The sequence below is a fragment of the Sander vitreus genome, chromosome 4, assembly GCF_031162955.1.
Source record: "Sander vitreus isolate 19-12246 chromosome 4, sanVit1, whole genome shotgun sequence".
NCBI classification, from domain to species: Eukaryota; Metazoa; Chordata; class Actinopteri; order Perciformes; family Percidae; genus Sander; species Sander vitreus.
Window position 1 is genome coordinate 15590968 of NC_135858.1, and position 20012 is coordinate 15610979.

Here is a 20012-nt window from a genome sequence, read left to right on the forward strand (position 1 = left end):
TAATAATAATCAAGAGATATTAATTATCTGATACTTTCAGTATTTGGACAGAGATCCATCTCATAGCATGGACAGGAAGTCAAGGTTTTACAATATGTAATTTATGATGTTCTGTATTTTATGAAGATGATACAGAATCAATTAAAAGATGATGATGATGATTATTATGAAAAACCACAGATGATGTGTAGCACTATGGTGCAAACCGTGTTGCTGGCCTTTCTGTCCTTACTATATTCTTGTAATCTGATTTACGTTACACATTGAGTAGTTTAAAAAAAAAAAAATCTCTGAAAGGAATTTTATTTTCACATTCTTCAGCACTATGAGAAGAAATGGCAGCTGATGAGGAATCATGGAGTGCACTGTAGCCACATGCCATTATAATGACAAACACTGTAATCTTTACTCATAATTAACATTATATGTCACAGAACATACTGTTCATGATTGAACACCTTTTCAGTCTTTCAGTCACACTGAGTTTGGCTTCTCACTGCATCTCCTAAACCACTGAACAGATTTTTAAGATCATGGACCATGTAATCTTAAAAAAATATGACTTATTCAATTTTAATGTCAACAACCCCAAAGGAATAGATCAAAATTCTTGAAGATAAGTTTGGATATTTGCTTTCTTGCCAAGATTCAATGAGATGATTGATACCACTCTCATTTTTTCTATCTATCAAATTAAAATGAATCATGTGCCACCCCCCGCCCCATTCATTGCTCGAAGTCTCACCAGGGGCTCTACACATGAACTCTACCATTGAGAACATTGTTTGTGTACACAGAGTTTACTAAAAAGAAAGGTTTTGAGCAACTCACGTTAGCAGTTGTTGTTTACGCTATCCGCCATTTTCTCAGTCAAAAATAGGCGATCTCCGAATGCGAATGAACAGACTCCATAGGAGGAAATGTCACTGCTATATGAGGCTCCTTTTTCAACTACAAGGTCAATATTGTGTTTCACTAACGACAAAACAACAAATCATCCGTGCATTTATATGGAACTAAGCTTTAGGAGCTTTCCATCTTTACTCTCCTCCCTCGACTATTTTTGACTGGCTCGATGGACGGCGACCGAAAAACCAACAGCTACAGTGAGTTGTTAAAAACCTTTTTTAGTGAACTCTGTGTACACAAACAATGCTGTCAACGCTGGAGTTCATGTGTAGAGACTCTGGTGATACTTGGAGAAAAGTTTCATGTTGTGTCGAGGCTTCTTAGTGTTTTAAAAATAGTGATTTTGATGCGATCATAGAAGTACCCCTAGCACTCCCATTCAAAAGGCCATTTGACCAAAAAACGAAGATACGGTAAATCTTAAAAGTGGCGCTTCCGTCCTAAATAGGCTTTTAAACGAAGGTTTGACTCAGGTACATTCACAAAAAGAGGTTTCATTTTGGCGAGAGTTACGCTTTAATCATCTTCTTATCCAACTCAGCAAGAAAGCAGATATGAATGTCTCCCAACATTTCAAAACATTCCTTTAAAACAGACATAATTTAAAAATACAGTATGGTGTAAAACAATCAGCAGTTGGCACTTTTTTCAAATACAACTTGAAGTAAGAAACCACTTTGACTAAAGCCCATTTCAACTTGGTCAGTCTTAAAACTTTTTTTTTTTTTTTTCCAGGCCACCCTCATAAACAGCAATGAAAATGTTTCTCCAGCTTGAATATGAAAGGCACTGTGAGAAATTTCTTTAAATGGACTAAATGGCGTTAATGTTTGTACAGTAAACACAGAGCAAGCCCTTTTGTTAAACAACCCGTTCAATAAATTCAGTTTGGGGAACTTAATGACAGGACGTGTTATCTCGACTTGTTGCTCCTTGCCCCGCGGAACTAATCATACCCATCAGCAGTGCTTATTAATTTCACATACCCCTGTGTGTATTACGCCTTGAGCATAAACACTGAAGGTGAACGTTTGCGATAGCATCCACTGTGAGCCAATCACAATGATTTATGGGATGAGAGCGACACTTATTTTAACTGAAGTGCAATGAGATCACATGAGCATTTTTTGAAAAACAATTACATCTATTTTGATTATTAATCAGTAAACACAGGAGTATGTGGTAATGATGCCATAATCACTGTTAACTGCTATTGGTGGTGGTGAGGTTACTGCGTTATAACAAAGATTGGTAACACTTTTCAACATGAATTTTTTTTTTTTTTTTTCTTTTTTTTTTTAAAAAGGACCATAAAACCACATGTAACTATATTTTGAGAAATTAGATGGAACTCCTTCTGATTCCTGTATGAAACATTACCACAGGTTTGAAAATTAAAATCAAAAAATTGTAATTTAAGTACTGGCAATGTTCACCCACTGTATGGCACCTTTAATGTGAGTTTAAGAAAACAGTGTCTGACAATCAAGAAATCAGGCATATTTCTTTTGTACTTTCATAGCTGAAATTGTACTATGACGATTGAAAAGTAAACATTGTACCTGAATTAAAAATAAGACTGATTCACAGAAGAACAGGCGATTAAATATATTAAGCCCACAGCTCTATAGACTATTTAAATTTCACACTTAGTCTGATTTAGATCGACAAAACAATAATTCACCTATTATTGCAAAAATGTAAACATCCTTCCATTGTATCATGACAATATCTTTGCAAAGACAGTCAAAAATGTCTGCTAAAAGTTGGCCTTTTCGTTATAGAAGAGACTCTCTTATTAGACTCTCTATATTAAAGTATGACGATCAAACAAAAATACAAACTATTAACTTTTGATTTTGGAGTTGTTTAAAGCTTCTGTGTTGGGAAACAAAAACTTTTACATTATTGTTACCATCAAACCAGTAGCATACTAGTAGTAAGGATTCATTTCTCTCACTTATGGAGTAACTCATTTGCATTTGCAAAGCTTTTCTTGCCTTTCTCTGTTTTACACCAGTGTAAATGGAATACTTTGGGGTTTTGCATTGCTGGTCAGACAAAACAAGACAATTTGAAGACATGGCCTTGAGTTCAGGAAAATTGTGAGGGGCCTTCTCTAGACCAAACAATAATCGTTAGATGCTGTCCTACAAACACATGAATAAAAGTAGTGAATTGCAAATACCTTTTTATCACATATCTAAAAAGACCACATTATAAATTGATTATTTGAGTCTGGGAACCATTGATTCATCTACAATTTTGATAAATGGTTGCTTGTAAAAGTAACTTTTTAAAAGCAAAAATGTTTTATACAATTGGAAACTTAATATCTTTGAATTTTAGACAAAACAAGATGGCCCCATGGGCTGTAGGAAATTGGTGTGCACTTTCTGACATTTTATTGACTGAACAGTTTCGGTTTCATTAAAACAAAATTAAAATCATAAAATGAAAAATATATCATACCTAAAAAATAAATTTATAGTAATAGTAGTAGATTTTGCAAGTTTGGGAACTTGAACTGTATCTTGCTTTCCTCTGACAGCGTTTCACAGTTTTACATCATTCTAAATGAAATACGTAAATAAAATATATGTAATGTAAAATAAATATCTATATAGCACCCAACAGAAGTAACCATCACAAACTTGAAGCTGTTTTCTTTGCACAAATGAATTTGAAGAAATCATCTTTGATTTGCACCTCATGTCACACAGAAGCCAAAAAACCCTCCTTAGCAGAAGTTGAGAATTTGTATTTGCGTCCTATATTGATCTCCACATTGAATGCTCCGTTAAAAAAAAAAAAAAAAACCTACTGCTAAATGCCACAATCTGTAAATCTAGAACATTTGGCCTTCTGCCATCAGCTGAAAATATTACCTCGATATGAGTGCTTAAGAAAAAGATGACAGCATCCATGGGCCTGTGCTTCCGTTACCTCTCCTACCAGACAGACAGTTTGTCGAGACAACAATGGATGAAATTAAATATTGGCCAAATGAAACATTCTCTTAAATGGTACATTATATATTTCTACTGCTCAGAAATGATTTCAGAAGAACAAAACAATGGTACTTCTATTAGCAATTAACAATATGGTAAAAGATCTGACATCGCATAGGTTCAAACACATATGTTTTCATTTTGACAAGTACCTTAGTATTTACATGTAGCAGCATAAAACCACCCTGGCTGTGATTATCAGACTACAAGATTACCTTTCTTATATCTCACTCCAAAATGGCTGTCGATGTGGATGAGGTGGAATGTGCAGTTTTTGTTGTTTTAATTTATCCTTTAAAAGTTGATTACTTCCTCTTTAGTTTGTCTACCGACCATTATTACCTAATGCCTTTATTTCATATTGTTTTCTACCAATCCTAATGGCACGTTTGATTTTATTCATCATACAGTTTGCAAATAAGTTTTGGCACTTAAAATATAAATACAGTCTTTCATTTTTTTTTTTTTTTTTTTTTTTTTTTTTAAATATAATTAAGCACAGTTATAACAGTAATACACCAGAGTCCAGTCTAGTGAAAATTTGATGTGAAACTTTCGTCTCCGTATTACCAACAGGATTACAAAAAGCTGGTCATCACATGGAAAACAAAATGATTACAATTAAAAATAAAAGAATAAATAAATAAATAAATAAATATCTGACTACGGTTGATAAATAGCCTCACAAAAATCTTCATTTTGTGACCCATTAAAAACAGACCACACCGGATAACTGACAAATTAAAGATTCAGCACATTTTATGTGAGGTTATAGCTTAATGCTACTATTTGAGGTTGTTGATGTCTCCATCAAAACATGTAAGTAAATCCTATCTACGATGCTGACTAAAAATCTCAATGAAATATTTGGCCCCCTGCTTTTGGTAAAAAGGACACAGTCAAACCTGGTGCTCCAGTGGAGTGGGAGTAGAGACAAAGAGCATTTCAGTGGCCCAAAAAGTCAAAAGTGCAACGTGACAAGCATAAACCGTGTAAACCGCATGGACCTCCTGCAGGTCTGGGACGATGTGCAGGAGGTGTGATCGGAAATGATATGCTACTTTTTTATTTGCTGCATGTGGATAGGAGGGAGCCAAAGCTCGTTTAATCCATGTGTGCTACTTTTACCATCATTCAGTTTAGTATAATTCTGCAAATATCACCATCTTTTCTGTTCATCTAATTCCATTTTTCTTGGACTGGACGAAACCATTCCCTAAAGTATGATAAAATACAATTTCATAGGATTGTGTGCAAAAAGCTCTATCGGCATATAGTAACAAATAATGATCTATTCTGCTAGCCACAATATTACACTAAGATGCTTATGATGAGGTATGAATATTGGCCAGTATCTTGGAGGAACCATTAACCTTCCTTCATGCCAACAACTACTCTACTTCTTCTGTAACAAGGGTCTAATTTTTGACTCTCATAGCATTTAAGTAAAAAAATAAAAAATAAATAAATAAATGTAGATGGATGTAGATTAACTAAATGATAGAAACTATAAAACATGTCTAAGTGAAGATGGGTTTATGAATTAAAATTTGCCAATACCATATGGCAATGACGGATTCCACTGAAAACAGAGGTCTCTGCTCTAAGTCATAGCTAAGCATAAAGTCATATATATATATATATATATATATATATATATATATATATATATATATATATATATATATATATATATATATATATGATTTTATGCTTATATATAAATATCCATATAGCCAGCAAACAGTATTTGCAGCAAAAACTGCCAATTTCTTGAGAGAGCTTCACACCACATATCTAATACATAACACAGAATAAAATGGCAAATTCTCCTCAGATATTTTTCATTTCCTTTTATATGCACAAATAGGTTTCAGTAAGTTTCTAATTAGGTACCTGTACTGTATTAGTCAGCCCGACAGTTGAATGGATGGATGGATGACAGTGAAGGGTCCAGTGTGCTCAGATGAGGATAAGCCTTCATCTGTCTTCATTGTTCCTCTTCAGTTTGAACACCGTTTACAGAGGCAGGTCTGTGCTGTTGTGGCGAGTCTTTCTGGAAGTCCCATCATCCCTGGGCAGAGCTTTCTGCAGGTTGGACATGGCAGCGGTCTTCTTTAGGTCAATGACTGCGTAGCATTCACTGCGCCGGGATGCCTGTGGGCCACATTTTTTGGGTGGTAGGCGCTGGTGCTGTGGCTGGGTCTGGGCACTCCCGCTGCTGATGGCTTGGCAGGGAGGTTCTCCCTCTAGGTCCACCTGGATGTAATTCAGCTGCCGCGATGGAGGCATGTGGCTGTGCTCACAGCCTCCAACCCCTGACCTTGATCGTCTGCGGAAATCAAAGCTAAATATTCGCCCCCCTCTGTCTGGCTGACACGGCCGTGGATGCGGAGGGCAGGCGTGTCGGAGCCGGGGTGGCTGGACCTGCTCTGTGTTGACATAGTTCTGCAAGGCATCTCTGTGGATGCCCCGACCATCCTGGTGGTACCCATTGGGTGTCCCAAGGCCTTCTGAGAACTCATACTCATCAAAGTCTTCCTCTTCTTCCTCATATTCCTCCTCATCCTGCTCATCGTCTTCCTCTTCCTGTTCGTCATCCCGCTGCAGAGCTCTGTACTCCCACACCGGCGGCAGAGAGGGCAGGTTCTCGTAGTTAAGCAGAGCTGTCCGACGATGACCTCCACCCATGCCCCTCTCGCAGGCATAGCCCTGCAGGGGTAGAGACGATGGGCCGAGGGCATGTGGGTGCATGAGGGAGTGGGTGTGACTGTCCCCAGTGCTGCTGCTGCTGCTTGAACCCACAGACTGCGACACACTGCTGGGGCTCAGCCGCTGCTTCCGGCCACTCCTCAGCCCGTTGATATTCTCATAGGTGAGTTCGCCACTCTGGCAGCTGTCCGGGTGCTCGAGGCCCGGATGCCGGTGCGTGTGGTGATGGAAATGGTGATAGGAGTGAGAGTTGCACAGGTGCATGGAGGGCTCGTCTCCCTCCGTCTCTGAGCCTGTTGCACCCTCTACTGGCTGAAGACTGTGAGGATTGTGCCCATGCCTCTCCCTCTCTCTCTCCCTCTCTCTCTCCCTCTCTCTCTCCAGCAGATGGCGTTGTGCCGGAGTGGGGCCCAGCATGAATTTGACCTCCTGTGAGGACGGCTTTAAGAACACCTGAGGATCGTTATGCTCCTCCAAGGGACAGCACCGCAGGTTGGACTGCGGATTTCCTTGGCCCCCGACAGCAATGGCTCCCCGTGTTGTTTCAGGGAAAGAGCTGGGCCGCACCTCGGGCAGGGAGTGCACACAGTGACGCATAGAGAGATCCCCCTCCATACTAACAGTATTTACATAGGTGTGGGTCTATTGAGGAAAATAAAAACAGGGTCACATTGTGAACTAGCACAAATACAGTGAACTTTAAATAGCAAGAATAGGTCTTACCTGGTCTTCCAAACCCATGAGGCTATGTCCTTGATCATCAGCAAGAGAGGGTTGGGAGGAATCACCTCTGATTGGATAACCAGGGTATCCATTGGGAAAAGCCTGGACAGGGAATGCTGGAGCTGCAAACACATTTATGTGAAAATATAAAGACACAGACAAAAAAAAAGCAAGGCAAGAGCCTGATTCAGTGAGTTTGACAAACATGCCCAGAGAACTAAGAGAAACATAGTATCAAGCTTTAAAAAGGGCATACATAAGTTAAAGTACATAGATTTTGGATAACCTCCAGTTCTATTGTTCTCATGTTTAAATTACTTGATTTATTGTAATTTTAGGAAGCATACTTTAAATGTTTTGGGCTTTATAAAACATAGCCAAACCCTAACTTGGCTCAGAAAATTCAGTATTAGTACATGTGCTCATTGTGGTTATGGCCAAGTCAAAAAAAACCAATAACATTTTACTTTGTTAGGGCTAAACTCAGTGGAACCAAAGGGACTTCTTGTCAATGGCTTTTATACTAATTATCTCGTGAAATGAGATGTATTCACACCAAAGTAAACCTTTTAAAGACCTGGAGCAGTACCGCAAACAGCATCATCATCCAAGGCAACAAAAGCGATCCAGTGGGTCAACAGCAGATCTATGAATAAAGTGCTGCCTGTCAACATGGACACGAGCAAGCTCTCAAACTCGGCTCTAACAATGACACGGACTTCTGTAACATTCTGCTTGAGAGACACAAGAACTTAAGTTAAATCACAAGACTATTTATTTAGTCTCTTATGCCACAAAATTGCTTAAGAGTGCAATATGTCTTTTGACTCCTTTAAAGTTTAAAATTCTACATGAGGGACTAGAAATATTTTACAATAGCCACTTATGTATTCAAAATTACATGATTAAAAACTAAAATTCATGCTTTAGCAATAGTCATAGTGTTTTAGATTAAAAAAAAAAAAAAAAAAAAAACAGATTTCAAATGGTAATAGCTGCATTTATATAGCATTTATTTATAAATAGTTTTTTTTTTTTTATCCAAAAGGATTTTACCCTTTAGGTTACACAACACTGTTTTGCCTTACACTCTACACTCTATATGTCTGAGCAAATTAATGTTACTTTAAGTTTTTGTTGTTTTTGTGTGTTGCCATACGGTATTAGCATGTGTGTTGTAATTAGATTTTATTTTCTCTGCACAAGCCCGGCCCGGCCGTTATTTTCCGCTACTATCCTCGGGGCGGGCCCTTGATCAAGCATTTGTGTTTTTTGTAATCATTACTTTATTAGCCTAATTGGGTGGGGAGAAAGCTATGCCATAATCAGAAATATTATCTATATAGGCTATATTTAGGCCAAAGTAACAAATGTGTCCAAAAAGTTACACAAGTTGGACTACAGTTACAAAATGCAACACGTGTCATGCGCGGAGTCTCCTCCTCTCGCACACATCACACCGGGGCTGCTGGGCTGTATGGTGTAGCTTAAGTGCAACATGGAGCTTGAGGATGTAAAGAACAAAAGAAAAACAGGAGAATTACCTTTGAATTTACCATTTTAAACAAGTCGTGGGCAGTGACAACATATGCGTCGGCTTTGTCGAGTGCATTAGGCTAAGTACGGCACGCTGCTCGTCTATGACAGCAAATAAAACGGGGACTTGGATGATGAACAGACACATGAAGCAGGCTCGCCGTGGCAGAAAAGATGATAGTCAGCCTTCAACGTCCTCTTTCATTACTTCTCCAAGCATGAGGGCGAAGCAAGCCCTCACAGAGAAATGCGTTGAGTTCAAACAACTCTGAATTGTAGTTGAGAACGTCAGTTATAACGGTGTATGTATTAAAAAAGTGTCGGGTTGAAATCAGGCTTGGGCTCATAATTCCAGTTAATGTGTCGGGCCGGGCCGGTCTCGGACACAACGTGCACGGGCTCGGGTTGGGTCGGGCTTGATTTTTTGGGCCAGATCTAAGCACTAGTTGTAATAAACTTATATATTCAAGTAAGGACAACTGAGGCTCATTGAGTTATTCTTTTATTTATCGAAGAAAGATTGACCTGAAGTACAAATTCTGCACATCAAAGTGTCTATGACTGCAGTCTGTGTCTCTGGTTTACTTTGTTATTTGGATACCTTTATACCTGTGACTCAGTCGGTTCAGTTTAACCAGTGTCTATAATAACTTTAGAATTCTGCTAAATTTAGTGCTGTATTGCTGCATGTAAGTTCTACAATTAACTCAAGTGTATAATTAGCTGTGCGTGTGTGTGTGCGTGCGCGTGCGTGTGTGTCTGTGTGACTCACTGTTGGGAGTCTGTGGTGTGCGAGACATTTCCATCTCTGGTGTGTGACCACTGCGACTCATCATCATTGACTCTTCCACCACGTTGATGCTGTTACATTGCATCAGCTCCTGAAGCAGATTGAAGATCTCTTCTGCCCGGGAACACTTGAATGCAAAGATTCCTAATCAAACGGGCAAAATAACAACATTGAAAAAGACAAGTAACAATGAAAATTACACATAATCCATGGCTGAAGGATAGATGCTATATCATAGTTAGGGAAATAATGTATACATGCTGATAACACACCATATCAATAAATAGTCAACTCACAATTTCGTTTTATGTTTACAAAGTTATATTTTGTCCTTTTACCCCCGAAAAAAGGTTCCTGTCGCTAAAGAATTTAACATCTTAACATCTCGTACTGTTAAAGTTACAAGGTTTTTACAAGCACACATGGGATGCCTCCTGTCCAGTAACCCTACATGAGTGAACACAAGCGATGTGTTAAACATATGCTGAAATCAGACAACAGGATATTTGTGTCTTTTGAGATCAGTGTCAGATCAGAAGATGAAAAGAGTCATAAGGTTGTGCTGTGTGACTTGGCGAGAGACATGACAGACTACACGTTGACTACCTCGACCAATCACGGCTTTCACAACTTGTATGATGTGTAGACCCACCTTGCTACATCTGACAGGAATAGCAACAAATGTTTACACACGTGATCATAGTTTTATAAAAGAAAGTGAACCTGGAACCAATAATTGTGCCTTGGCAATGAAGAAATGCTTTGTGGAGTGTGTGAGTGCACAGCTTACATACTGTGTGTGTTAAACCCACAGGTGTGATTAATTTGGTATTATGCTCCTGAACCGAGCATGGTATTATCAAATGGTTTGAAGTTCACTTCAAACATCTTTTGCTTCTCCCTATTTGAGGGGCCAGTATACTAGATTAGAACTGCTTGTTGGATGGTCCAATAGCCTTGGAAACGCCCCTCCGCGCCTTTCCGACCATTTCTGTAACTTTCCGTAAACCACCAATCCGACATTCACACTCACTTCACACCGAGATTGGTCCGCTGTGCAGAGGTGAGGAAAGAGACAGAGTTTGAACTTCCTTTCCAAGCACACTTTTTAATTCTTGAAACAACTATTTCTTTCAATTTTAAGTGAATAACCGAGATCAACACTATAAATGTCTTCCAGGAGTATGGAGGAAATGTACAACGATCGGATCTCCCCCGCTTGATGACAGCAGGCTTTTGCTAAACACTTTTGATTTTTGATGTGGTTGGACAACAAGTCTTGCTAACTATTTTTAAACTAATATAACCCGATCTTAGAGTTGCAATTTGTGCTCCTGTGGGTCAACGTCGTGGAACAGACGGTAGAAGTTGTCAATAGAGGAAGTGAAAAGATTCAGACAGGCTTTTTGTCGAGATGTTGTCAGGCATCCAAGCTATTGTGTTGGTTGTCTTTCACTATCAAAGACTACATGGGATAAAACAAACAGCTGTTGCATCAAGAGCTAATTTTTGTTCCAGACACTCCAGTCGGGTCTGGCCATTATCAGGCTGATATTGTGTAGTCTGAAAACGACAGAAGTCTTTTTCACAGCGGTTATTTAGACTGTTACTAATAACATTAATAAGTGCTCCATACTATTAAAGTGTCCCGGTAAGACATGACAGCTATCTAGCATGTACATTACGAGGACCCTGAAACTGAACATTCAATTTAATATTCACACCTGTAATTTTCCTACATGTTGAAATATCTTTAGTGAAAAAAAGCCTAGTAAGCACCATAAATGGTAAAAATTGTATAAATACAAAAACCATGATCATCATTACGACTCTACAGCTGTGATACTGAAACAGAAAAACAGTTTCTTACCCTGCCCAGTCTGACAGCGACGACCGCTCTCAAAAGAAAACAGGTTGGAGTCGTAGCCGTATCGGCGCAGGCAGAGATACGGCCACCGGATGGCATCTCTCTTGCGTGTGTGAAGAATGAGCTCGGTCTGAGTGAGCTCCATGATCCCAGAGCCCAGCTCGTTGCCTTCATCGTCCACATTGGTGACCTAGGACAGGGAGAAGAAATATAACATGAGAGAAGGAACTGTAATTGCAGAATATTGCAATACACTGTAAAATACATTTTATTACAGAATAATGGCACATGGAAACAAACTGTATAAGTAGTGGTGTTATACAGGTGATTAACAGCCCAAAAAATCTCAATTCAAAGCAGATCTAATGTGTTGAATTTGAAGTAAATGTGGGATTATTTACCTTAAATTTTGTAAGATGGTTGTCTCGGACGGGGTCTCTGTACAGACAGCTCCAACAACTCCCCATAGCTTCAGCAGGCCAGCTGAAACCTGTCATGGAAGGGAACATCATCACCCACTGCTATTAACAATATCTGCAATGTAATGCCAGTTATCCAACTCAGACAACACAACACTGAACATCCAACTTCAGGGAACAGCCACACACAAACTTCTTACTCAGTCCAGGCCATCGGTGTAAAGGGATTCACGTATCAATCCCAGGATCTTCGACTGGGCATCGTCGTCACTAGCCACTTAGTTTGTTGGACTGACATCTTCAAGAGAGGCATCATGTTCTCCCCCCTGAAACCACAACAACAAACAAGTTTAGACATATAACTTTTGTGTCAATCCATACATTCCCCCTGCAAGCAAATATCAAATATAAATGTTGGTCATTTTAGTAGAAATGTATAGGTGGAGTCAGGGCATCACGGTGGCTTGAACCTGTTGCATGTCATCCTTCCTATTTCTGCCCTAAATTTCTGGTAACTCTCTACTAGTCTATATTGACGACGTTTCATTTACGGGATTGTTCCGGTGGTTCGGCCCGGATGTTCCTCATTATCGGCTGGATGTCCCTGACCTTCCGCTTTCTTTGTGTTGGCATTCTAAACTCCGGTCGATTCTGGAAACATCCTCCGAGATAGAACCGACAATCAAATATATTTATCTTTTTTTTTTTTTAAAAGACGCCCCAAGACGAGTGTGATTGGTTTAAAGATATGCCGATAAACCAGAGCACGTTTTTCTCTTATCCAGGAATGTTGTGTGGACTAGCCAGACTTTCCTCCGCAGCACTGTGGCGATAGGTCTGGCAATGCGGGACTACATCTCTACTATCCAATCTCAAAACAAAATGTCAGAAAAGCCTTCAAATTATCCACAGATTTAGAATATTTTAAAACATGATTACCAAACATTTAATATTATGACTTTTTAGTGATAAAGTTACAGTGAAAATTGGGAGTTTGAGCTTGTCCACAACAGTCAACATTATGAAATACCCCCATAACTAAATAAAGGGAAAATGTCTTCATCCCCTATTGAGGACCATGATATGTGTTCAAAAGTAGGGATGCACCGATTCCATACACTGAATCAGTATATTTAGTCCCACAACATATGGCATCCAGATTTCAACTGTGCACTTCATTGGCTGATAATCTGAGTTGAGCTACCACCCAATCAGGAGAGAAAAAGTTAGACTGGTGTTTAAGTTAGACTCCCTAATTCAAAAGCTAGTAAGTGGACCTTTGAGTTGAGATTATTTTGGTGCACATCTCCATGTACGATCACAAATAACCAAGACGAAATACAACAAATTATTACAGAATCATATACAAATTAAAGAAATGGTACAGTGAAATCACAAACTATGCATATGCATCTTCAGATCAGGAGTGAAAAGTAAACACAGAACAGAACAAATATTAGAAAACAATCTTACACATCTGTGCATTGAGCTATAGAAAGTAAACACAAAACATCTCCCGTTTCTTGTGCTCACGTCTGCACCAGTGATCATCCTGTAATTTCTGCAACTTGTCACACTTACACAGCCCTACAAACAAATTTCAGATCTACACCGCCGCATTATGTGTGCTCTAACCTGGGCCTCCACATCTGACTGGAGATGCCAGGCTGGACTCCACACTACCAATTCACAGATACCTTAAATCAAAAGTTAAAAAAAAAAAAAAAAAAAGAGCTATGCTACATTACACACAATGTCATACAACCCAGTGATTGAATGGGCTTTCCCTCCATCTGGGCTATTTACAGCAGACAAATCCCTGCCTTTTGCTCAATTAGCCAAGCCGACGCAGAGCCCCCCAAAACAAGCAGACAGCGAGGCTACATCTGCCCCGTCAATGTGCAGAGACTTCAGCTCAGCCACCGTGAAACCAGAACACTAAATGCACAACGACACGGTTCAATGACCATTTGTTCTCATTGGTGTGAGGATACAATAGCGTGAGCACATAGAGCAGTCAGGACGACAGCGATGGTTTGCTACTCACATGTCTGGCACGGATTTTTTTTTATATCAGCCCTAATGCGAAATGAGCATTGAGACTGCGATTAGTTATCTGCGGCGGCTGCTGCTGGTAGCGGGATGTGGCACATGCACGGCAGAGACGTGGATAAAAGATGCGGTGAGAGCAGAAAAAATGTTATTTTTTTTCCTCCTATTACGCCCCCTACTGCAGCACGGGCCTCTGCCTGTATGACATTTCCCAAGCAGCTGGGGTGAGAGTTCACCGCCAGACAACGAGGCTGAGAAAAGCGACAAGAAGGTAAGAAACGCTGGAGGACCAGAGAGGAAAGGTGTGCCTGGCTGACGGACTGGGAGGGGCAAAAACCCCACTGAACTGGGAGTTAAAAGCATCCCTATCCGTGCTGTAAATTTTCCCATCAATGTGTGTGCATCTTTTTTCCAGTGTAGCCATTAAAGTCCTCCTCCACTCAAAAGTATGTTTTGCAATACTTCTTTGATATTCACTACATGCGTTTGACAAACGGCTGTTTTCACATTCATCCTCTGTAGTGGTGCAGTCTAATGTATTGTAGTGGGTATACTGTAGTATATATATATATATGCCAGAATCTGCCTTTGGGGGGGCATATCATAGTGGGGGTCTGGGTGTCCTCCCCCAGGGAAGTTTTGAGCATCAGACTTCATTTCCTGTAGTCTGATACACTTTTATGCACCAATCTACAGTGGAAATACCTTTATTTAGCCTATGTGAAGAAGAAAAACACAGATGACAATTCAAAATATATCAGAAATATAATGGAAAGTATGTTGTTGCGTGTGGTGCGTGGGTATATGGAAATCCTGGAGCTTTCTTAGTGTGTATAGACTACTGGGTATACCTATACTGCGTATACGTAGACTACACCACTGATCCTCTGTGTTCACTTTAAATGAATAGTTGTTGGAAATATGTTAATTCGCTTCCTTACTGGGAATTAGCAGATTAATACCACTTCATCTCTACTGTAAATGAGGCAATCGCCAGCAAGTGGTGTAGCTTAGCATAAAGACTGGAAATGGGAGAAACTGCTGGCTCTGTCCAAAGTGGTGGAAATGTGTGAAAAGTAGCCTACATTTACATAAAAGGGAATAAGAGATCAGATTTTTTTGAAGTGGGGTTGTTGTATGAGCAGACTACTCGTTAAGGAGGGTTTTAGAGGTTGATTGCCATCGTCATGATGCATCGGTCAGATGCTATGAGTGAGTCACAGAGAAAGTCAGTCCATTCAGCAAAGATTTATTTAACAAAAGGGTGAGGTAAATGATAATGGATAACAGTAGTGATGGGAAAATGAAGCTTTGGTGAAGCACTGAACCACTTAGAAGAATTGTTTTGAAAATGGGTTCATTACTCGAAGCTTCAGTAGCAGCGACCTCGCCTGGTGAAGTGCCAAGGCTGCATCTAAATTATCCCGGCAAGATAGTGGACAGGAGGCTTTAAGACTAGTGACACACACAAACACACACGTTTGTTTCACTCTCTTTGTGGGGACCCGTCATTGACATAATGCATTTCCTAGTCTCTTACCCTAACCATCACAACTAAATGCCTAAACTTAACCCTCACCTAATCTTAAAACCAAGTCTTAACCCTCAAACAGCCCTATAACCTTGTGGGGTCCAGCATTTTGGGCCCCACAAGTATACTGTATTCCCCGGTTTTTGGACCCCGCGAATATAGTAAAACAAGCACACACACACACTCTAAATGGGATATCGTTCTTTCGACAAATAAAGAAAAATTAATTTGTGTACTATGTTATTGGGGAGAAAGTGCTTGGGAAACAGGATTTGCTGGGAAAATATGGCACAAGTTGGGTGTGCTTGTGTAACTATGGCCAGGGGGTATGTGGGATAGGGAACACTCAGATTTTTATTAAGGAACATTATTTTTTTCCCCCACACTTCCTGGACTGAGCTAGTTTCTTTTCCTGCTCACAACCTCTCCACATTTAGAGAAAATTCGTTCAGAGGGAACGGATGACGATTCTATCCAAAGCATTATTACCTTATCAGGAGCGATCAGAATAAATTTTTTCCACGTCACAACTACCTCTTCCTATAGATGCTTCCATAGTAGGTTAATGAAAATAAATCGATACAAACAAACTGCTTGTCACTGTAGAGGCTACTACGAACCAAACGCAATGTTGTGCATTAAAGTAATGCTTTGCGCGCGCTACAATTCAGACTCGGAACGAGGCGGTGCCAGTTGCAGTGCAGCAGCTGACTGGCTTGTGTGTGGCGGTGGCGCTGCGAACCACTCAGCTGATTCATTCAGAGAACGAAGCAGTTGCTGCTTCGGACGTCATATGTCACGAGATTTTTTTTCCGTACCAAAGCAACCTTCGGAGCAGTGGTGAAAATGGAATTGTAGTTAATGGTTGGAAGCACGCATCAAAGCTTCAGTATCAGACTGCCATCACTAGATAACAGACACACATGGGTTGGAGAATCTGGAAGAAACAAATAAGAACTTAGTCAATATTCTAACATAGTCATCTTGAAGAAAAGCGATACATAAAGCGGTCATTCAAATATCAAACATGTTAACAAGAAATAAGTGCACCGTAAACCTCATCTTACCAGCTGCCGCCCCCACGTGAAGGTGGAAAAGAGACTGACTGAGAGGGAGTGCAGTCTTAAATAAGAAGTGACCAGGTGAACTCAATCAGGTAATTAGGGTGGAAACAAGAGCCAGTCAGTGGTGAAGACATGGGGAGGAACGCAAGTGCCAAAATTAGATTAAAAAAAATAAAATAAAAAAATAAGGATCTTTAGTACACTACTTATCCATAGTCAATCAGTATTACCTACAGTAGGTGGCGGTTGCCACACCCCCAGTTTGGATAAGCAGGCAGGAGGAACGGAAGCTAAGCGTAAAACGTACCGCTGTGGATGGGGACAGAAGCTAAACTTATTTTAGCCACATAAAAAAAGGCCCAATTATTTTTTACTTTTGGTAGTTTAAGTATATTTTGATGCGAATACTTTTGTACTTTTACGTAAGTAAAATTTTGAATCCAGGACTTTTACTTACAGACTAAAAGAGTATTGCTATTTTTACTTAAGTAAAAAGATCTGAGTACTTGCCAAAAGTAACACTTACAAGGAATGTGCCTTGGTTGTTGGTGCTTACATAAACAAACATATTAAACATTAATATGAAATAAACAATAAATACAGAAACAAATACAAAATAGCTGTTTAACACAAGAAAAAAGAGGCTGAATGGTTTAGTGCAGAGTGTACAAACATGTTAAGGGATGTGCAAAAAGTTTGGGATATATAGTAATGGGCAGGTGGTCCATGATGTAGGTTAATGCAAAGTGTAGTGACTTTTTCTTCCACAACTGTCCACACTAAAAGTAGCAATCTAAACACATTAACTAAAACGTTTATATTGTTTAATTCATACAAAAACAGAAAATCAAAACAGAAATTTAATAACAATTGCCTGTTTTACAGACTAGTCCTTAACATTGTTCAATGCATATATATATATATATATATATATATATATATATATATATATATATATATATATATATATATGTGTATGTATATGTTTTCTTTGTTAAAACAACCAAAAATGTATCTACACTTTAAGTAAGAACAACTTCACAACATTAAGTAAATATAACTAAATAAGTAAAAGTAATCTAAACAAGTATATATAAAGTAAACATAACTTAGAACTATAGTTTTTTTTCAAGGGAAACAGATTTTAAAGTTTTAAAAAATTGTTTTTATTTTCATAAATAAACAGACAGATAATATTTATTATCAATACTTACACTTTATTAATCTTGTAGGAATCTGCTGTGTAGAGTGGTTTGTGTGTCTCTAACGTTAGCTGCACTGAAACGTCAGGGCAGGCAGGCACTGAGCGGTCACTCAAACCTACTCAAAAACTCATTTCATTTCACTAAGGCTAGCTAGCTCCCCAGCAAGTGTTCATTTATGATTTTAATACTTTTGTGTCATTCAAAGGATACCCAGGTCCTAGGATCCTGGGAGCTAGCTAGCCTTAGTGACAGTTGCGACCACTTGTTACCTGAAATGAATGTCAATTCACTCAAAAAATACAAACAAATCAACTATTAAGGGTATGAAGGTTCTTGAGTGACATTTACCCATTACAGAATAAATAATTCAGTGATTTGACTGGTTTTCATATTGCTGGGATTATTGCCAAAGAACAGAGCGTCAGCCCACACAGTGAGATCGTGGTACCTTTGACTCAAATTGGAATTTTTTTTAAATTGGGGCCATCTGCAAAGATACTATAAAGTATTCAAAGTGTATACATGCATATGCGTACACATATGTACATAAAGTTACATGTAAACAGATCTATGAAGCTTTTAAACAGTAAGGCAATTAGTGCAAATGATCCAGTAGATAGCGTCAATGTTCAATCAATAGAGTTACAATGCATTCTTCCAACAGTGAGGTCACATAAGCTGATGATGTACTACAATTTAAAATCGTATTATTTTTTATACTGTCAGTACTTTTAGAGCAACTTTTATAATGGATGAAGGGCCTGGAACATGTATGTTGAACGAATTGAAAGACATTTTAACATAGGCCTACTGAATATTGATTGACTTGAATTCACTCAATATGTGTGTGTGTGTGTGTGTGTGTGTGTGTGTGTGTGTGTGTGTGTGTGTGTCATACTGCTCCTGGGTATCCTTTGAATGACACAATCCACTCGCCATAAGGATCTGAGTACTTCACCAATGTTCGAAGCATAACATGGTGCAAACAGTCTACTGACTTTAAATGTAGGCCTATGTATTGTAGTTTGTTTACCATTTAACATGTTTTACTAGCCAGAAGCATATTCTGGATAGCTTTCTTTAACTGACTCCACTGAGGAACAAAAAGCTACCTATGAGAGGTAGAGTTACTAGCGGGAACTATCTTGACGGTTATTTAATCTTTGTTGTCACACGTATCCATTTGTGTAACGTTATGTTTTGCAAGCAACGAGGAAATGTAATAACCGTCCGAGCAGGAAGTAAGGGGACGATAGTGTATGTTGTGACCTTTGAAATTTTGTGGACAACTGTGGCGTTATACAACATATTATTTAGCTAGTTAACTAAAAAAAAAAACTACCAAAATACTCCACCAACTCTCTTGAGTAAATCCTCCCGACCAATGAGCTGCGACGTCAATGTTTGGCGTGTGTGTGCACGGGGAGTGTCTGTACTGTACATGGATGTATTAAGAGAACTGGATACAGCAGTTCGGCGGGAAGCCCCGTACATTCCAATGAGAGAAATGATAGATGAGAGTGCCCAAAAGCGCATAAAGCAAACATGGAGCTCGGCTCTTCCGCATTGTTGGCCCATAACGCTGGTTGGCTCACGATGGGCATGCGCACTAGCAACAATTTGTTTGTGTTGTCGTAGCAACCAGTAGCAACATGCGCGTTCATGAGCTCCTCTCTCGTGTCTCGTACAAGTGGCGAACTCATGAACTCGCCGTTTTCATTGTCTAAAATATTCACTAACGTTAAACATTGTGTTTTCGTTGTTCTCGATCGTTTACATGCTTAGCTAAATAAACGATGGATGTATTTAGCTAGACAACCAAGAACATTTAATAACTATGTTGTGCTACTAGCTAGCTAGCTAATAACTAGCGCTAGCAGTTAGCCTGCAGTTTCGTGAACAGAGCTCATCCATGGCTTCATCCCCCATCCACGTTACAAGTTTTACAGCATACAGCCCTTGGATGTATCATAAGAGAGCACTAAGGCGATGTAATCACTAAGTCTGTAGTAACGTTATGTAGCTAGGCATATAACTAGCTATGTATAGATCTTAATACAGTCATGCTAGCTACCTCTGATGTTAGCAACTAGCTAGCTAGCCGATAGCCCACCAGTTTGGGAAACGCTAATGACGTTACATCCACGTAGCTAACAGGCTTTACAGCATACATACATCCCTCGGATGTATCAT

General features: G+C 39.3%; 1 protein-coding gene across 2 annotated transcripts in view; it reads right to left on the reverse strand.

Moving 5' to 3' along the window:
* The window catches only part of LOC144516921 (sodium- and chloride-dependent GABA transporter 2-like), a 55135-nt gene extending 40905 nt beyond the window's left edge, over positions 1-14230 (reverse strand). Inside the window, exons 1-7 of one of the 2 annotated variants that reach the window (XM_078248624.1) lie at positions 14015-14230; positions 12168-12293; positions 11950-12038; positions 11552-11738; positions 9664-9825; positions 7356-7477; positions 5817-7274 (exon numbers count right to left, since the gene is read on the reverse strand). In XM_078248624.1, coding sequence (XP_078104750.1) covers positions 5940-7274; positions 7356-7477; positions 9664-9825; positions 11552-11738; positions 11950-12015 — 1872 coding nt within the window. In that variant the 5' untranslated portion in view covers positions 12016-12038; positions 12168-12293; positions 14015-14230 and the 3' untranslated portion in view covers positions 5817-5939. Of the gene's footprint in view, positions 1-5816; positions 7275-7355; positions 7478-9663; positions 9826-11551; positions 11739-11949; positions 12046-12167; positions 12294-14014 lie in introns of those variants that run through there. The other variant, XM_078248623.1, reaches the window with a different exon arrangement.
* Positions 14231-20012: the final 5782 nt, after the last annotated feature.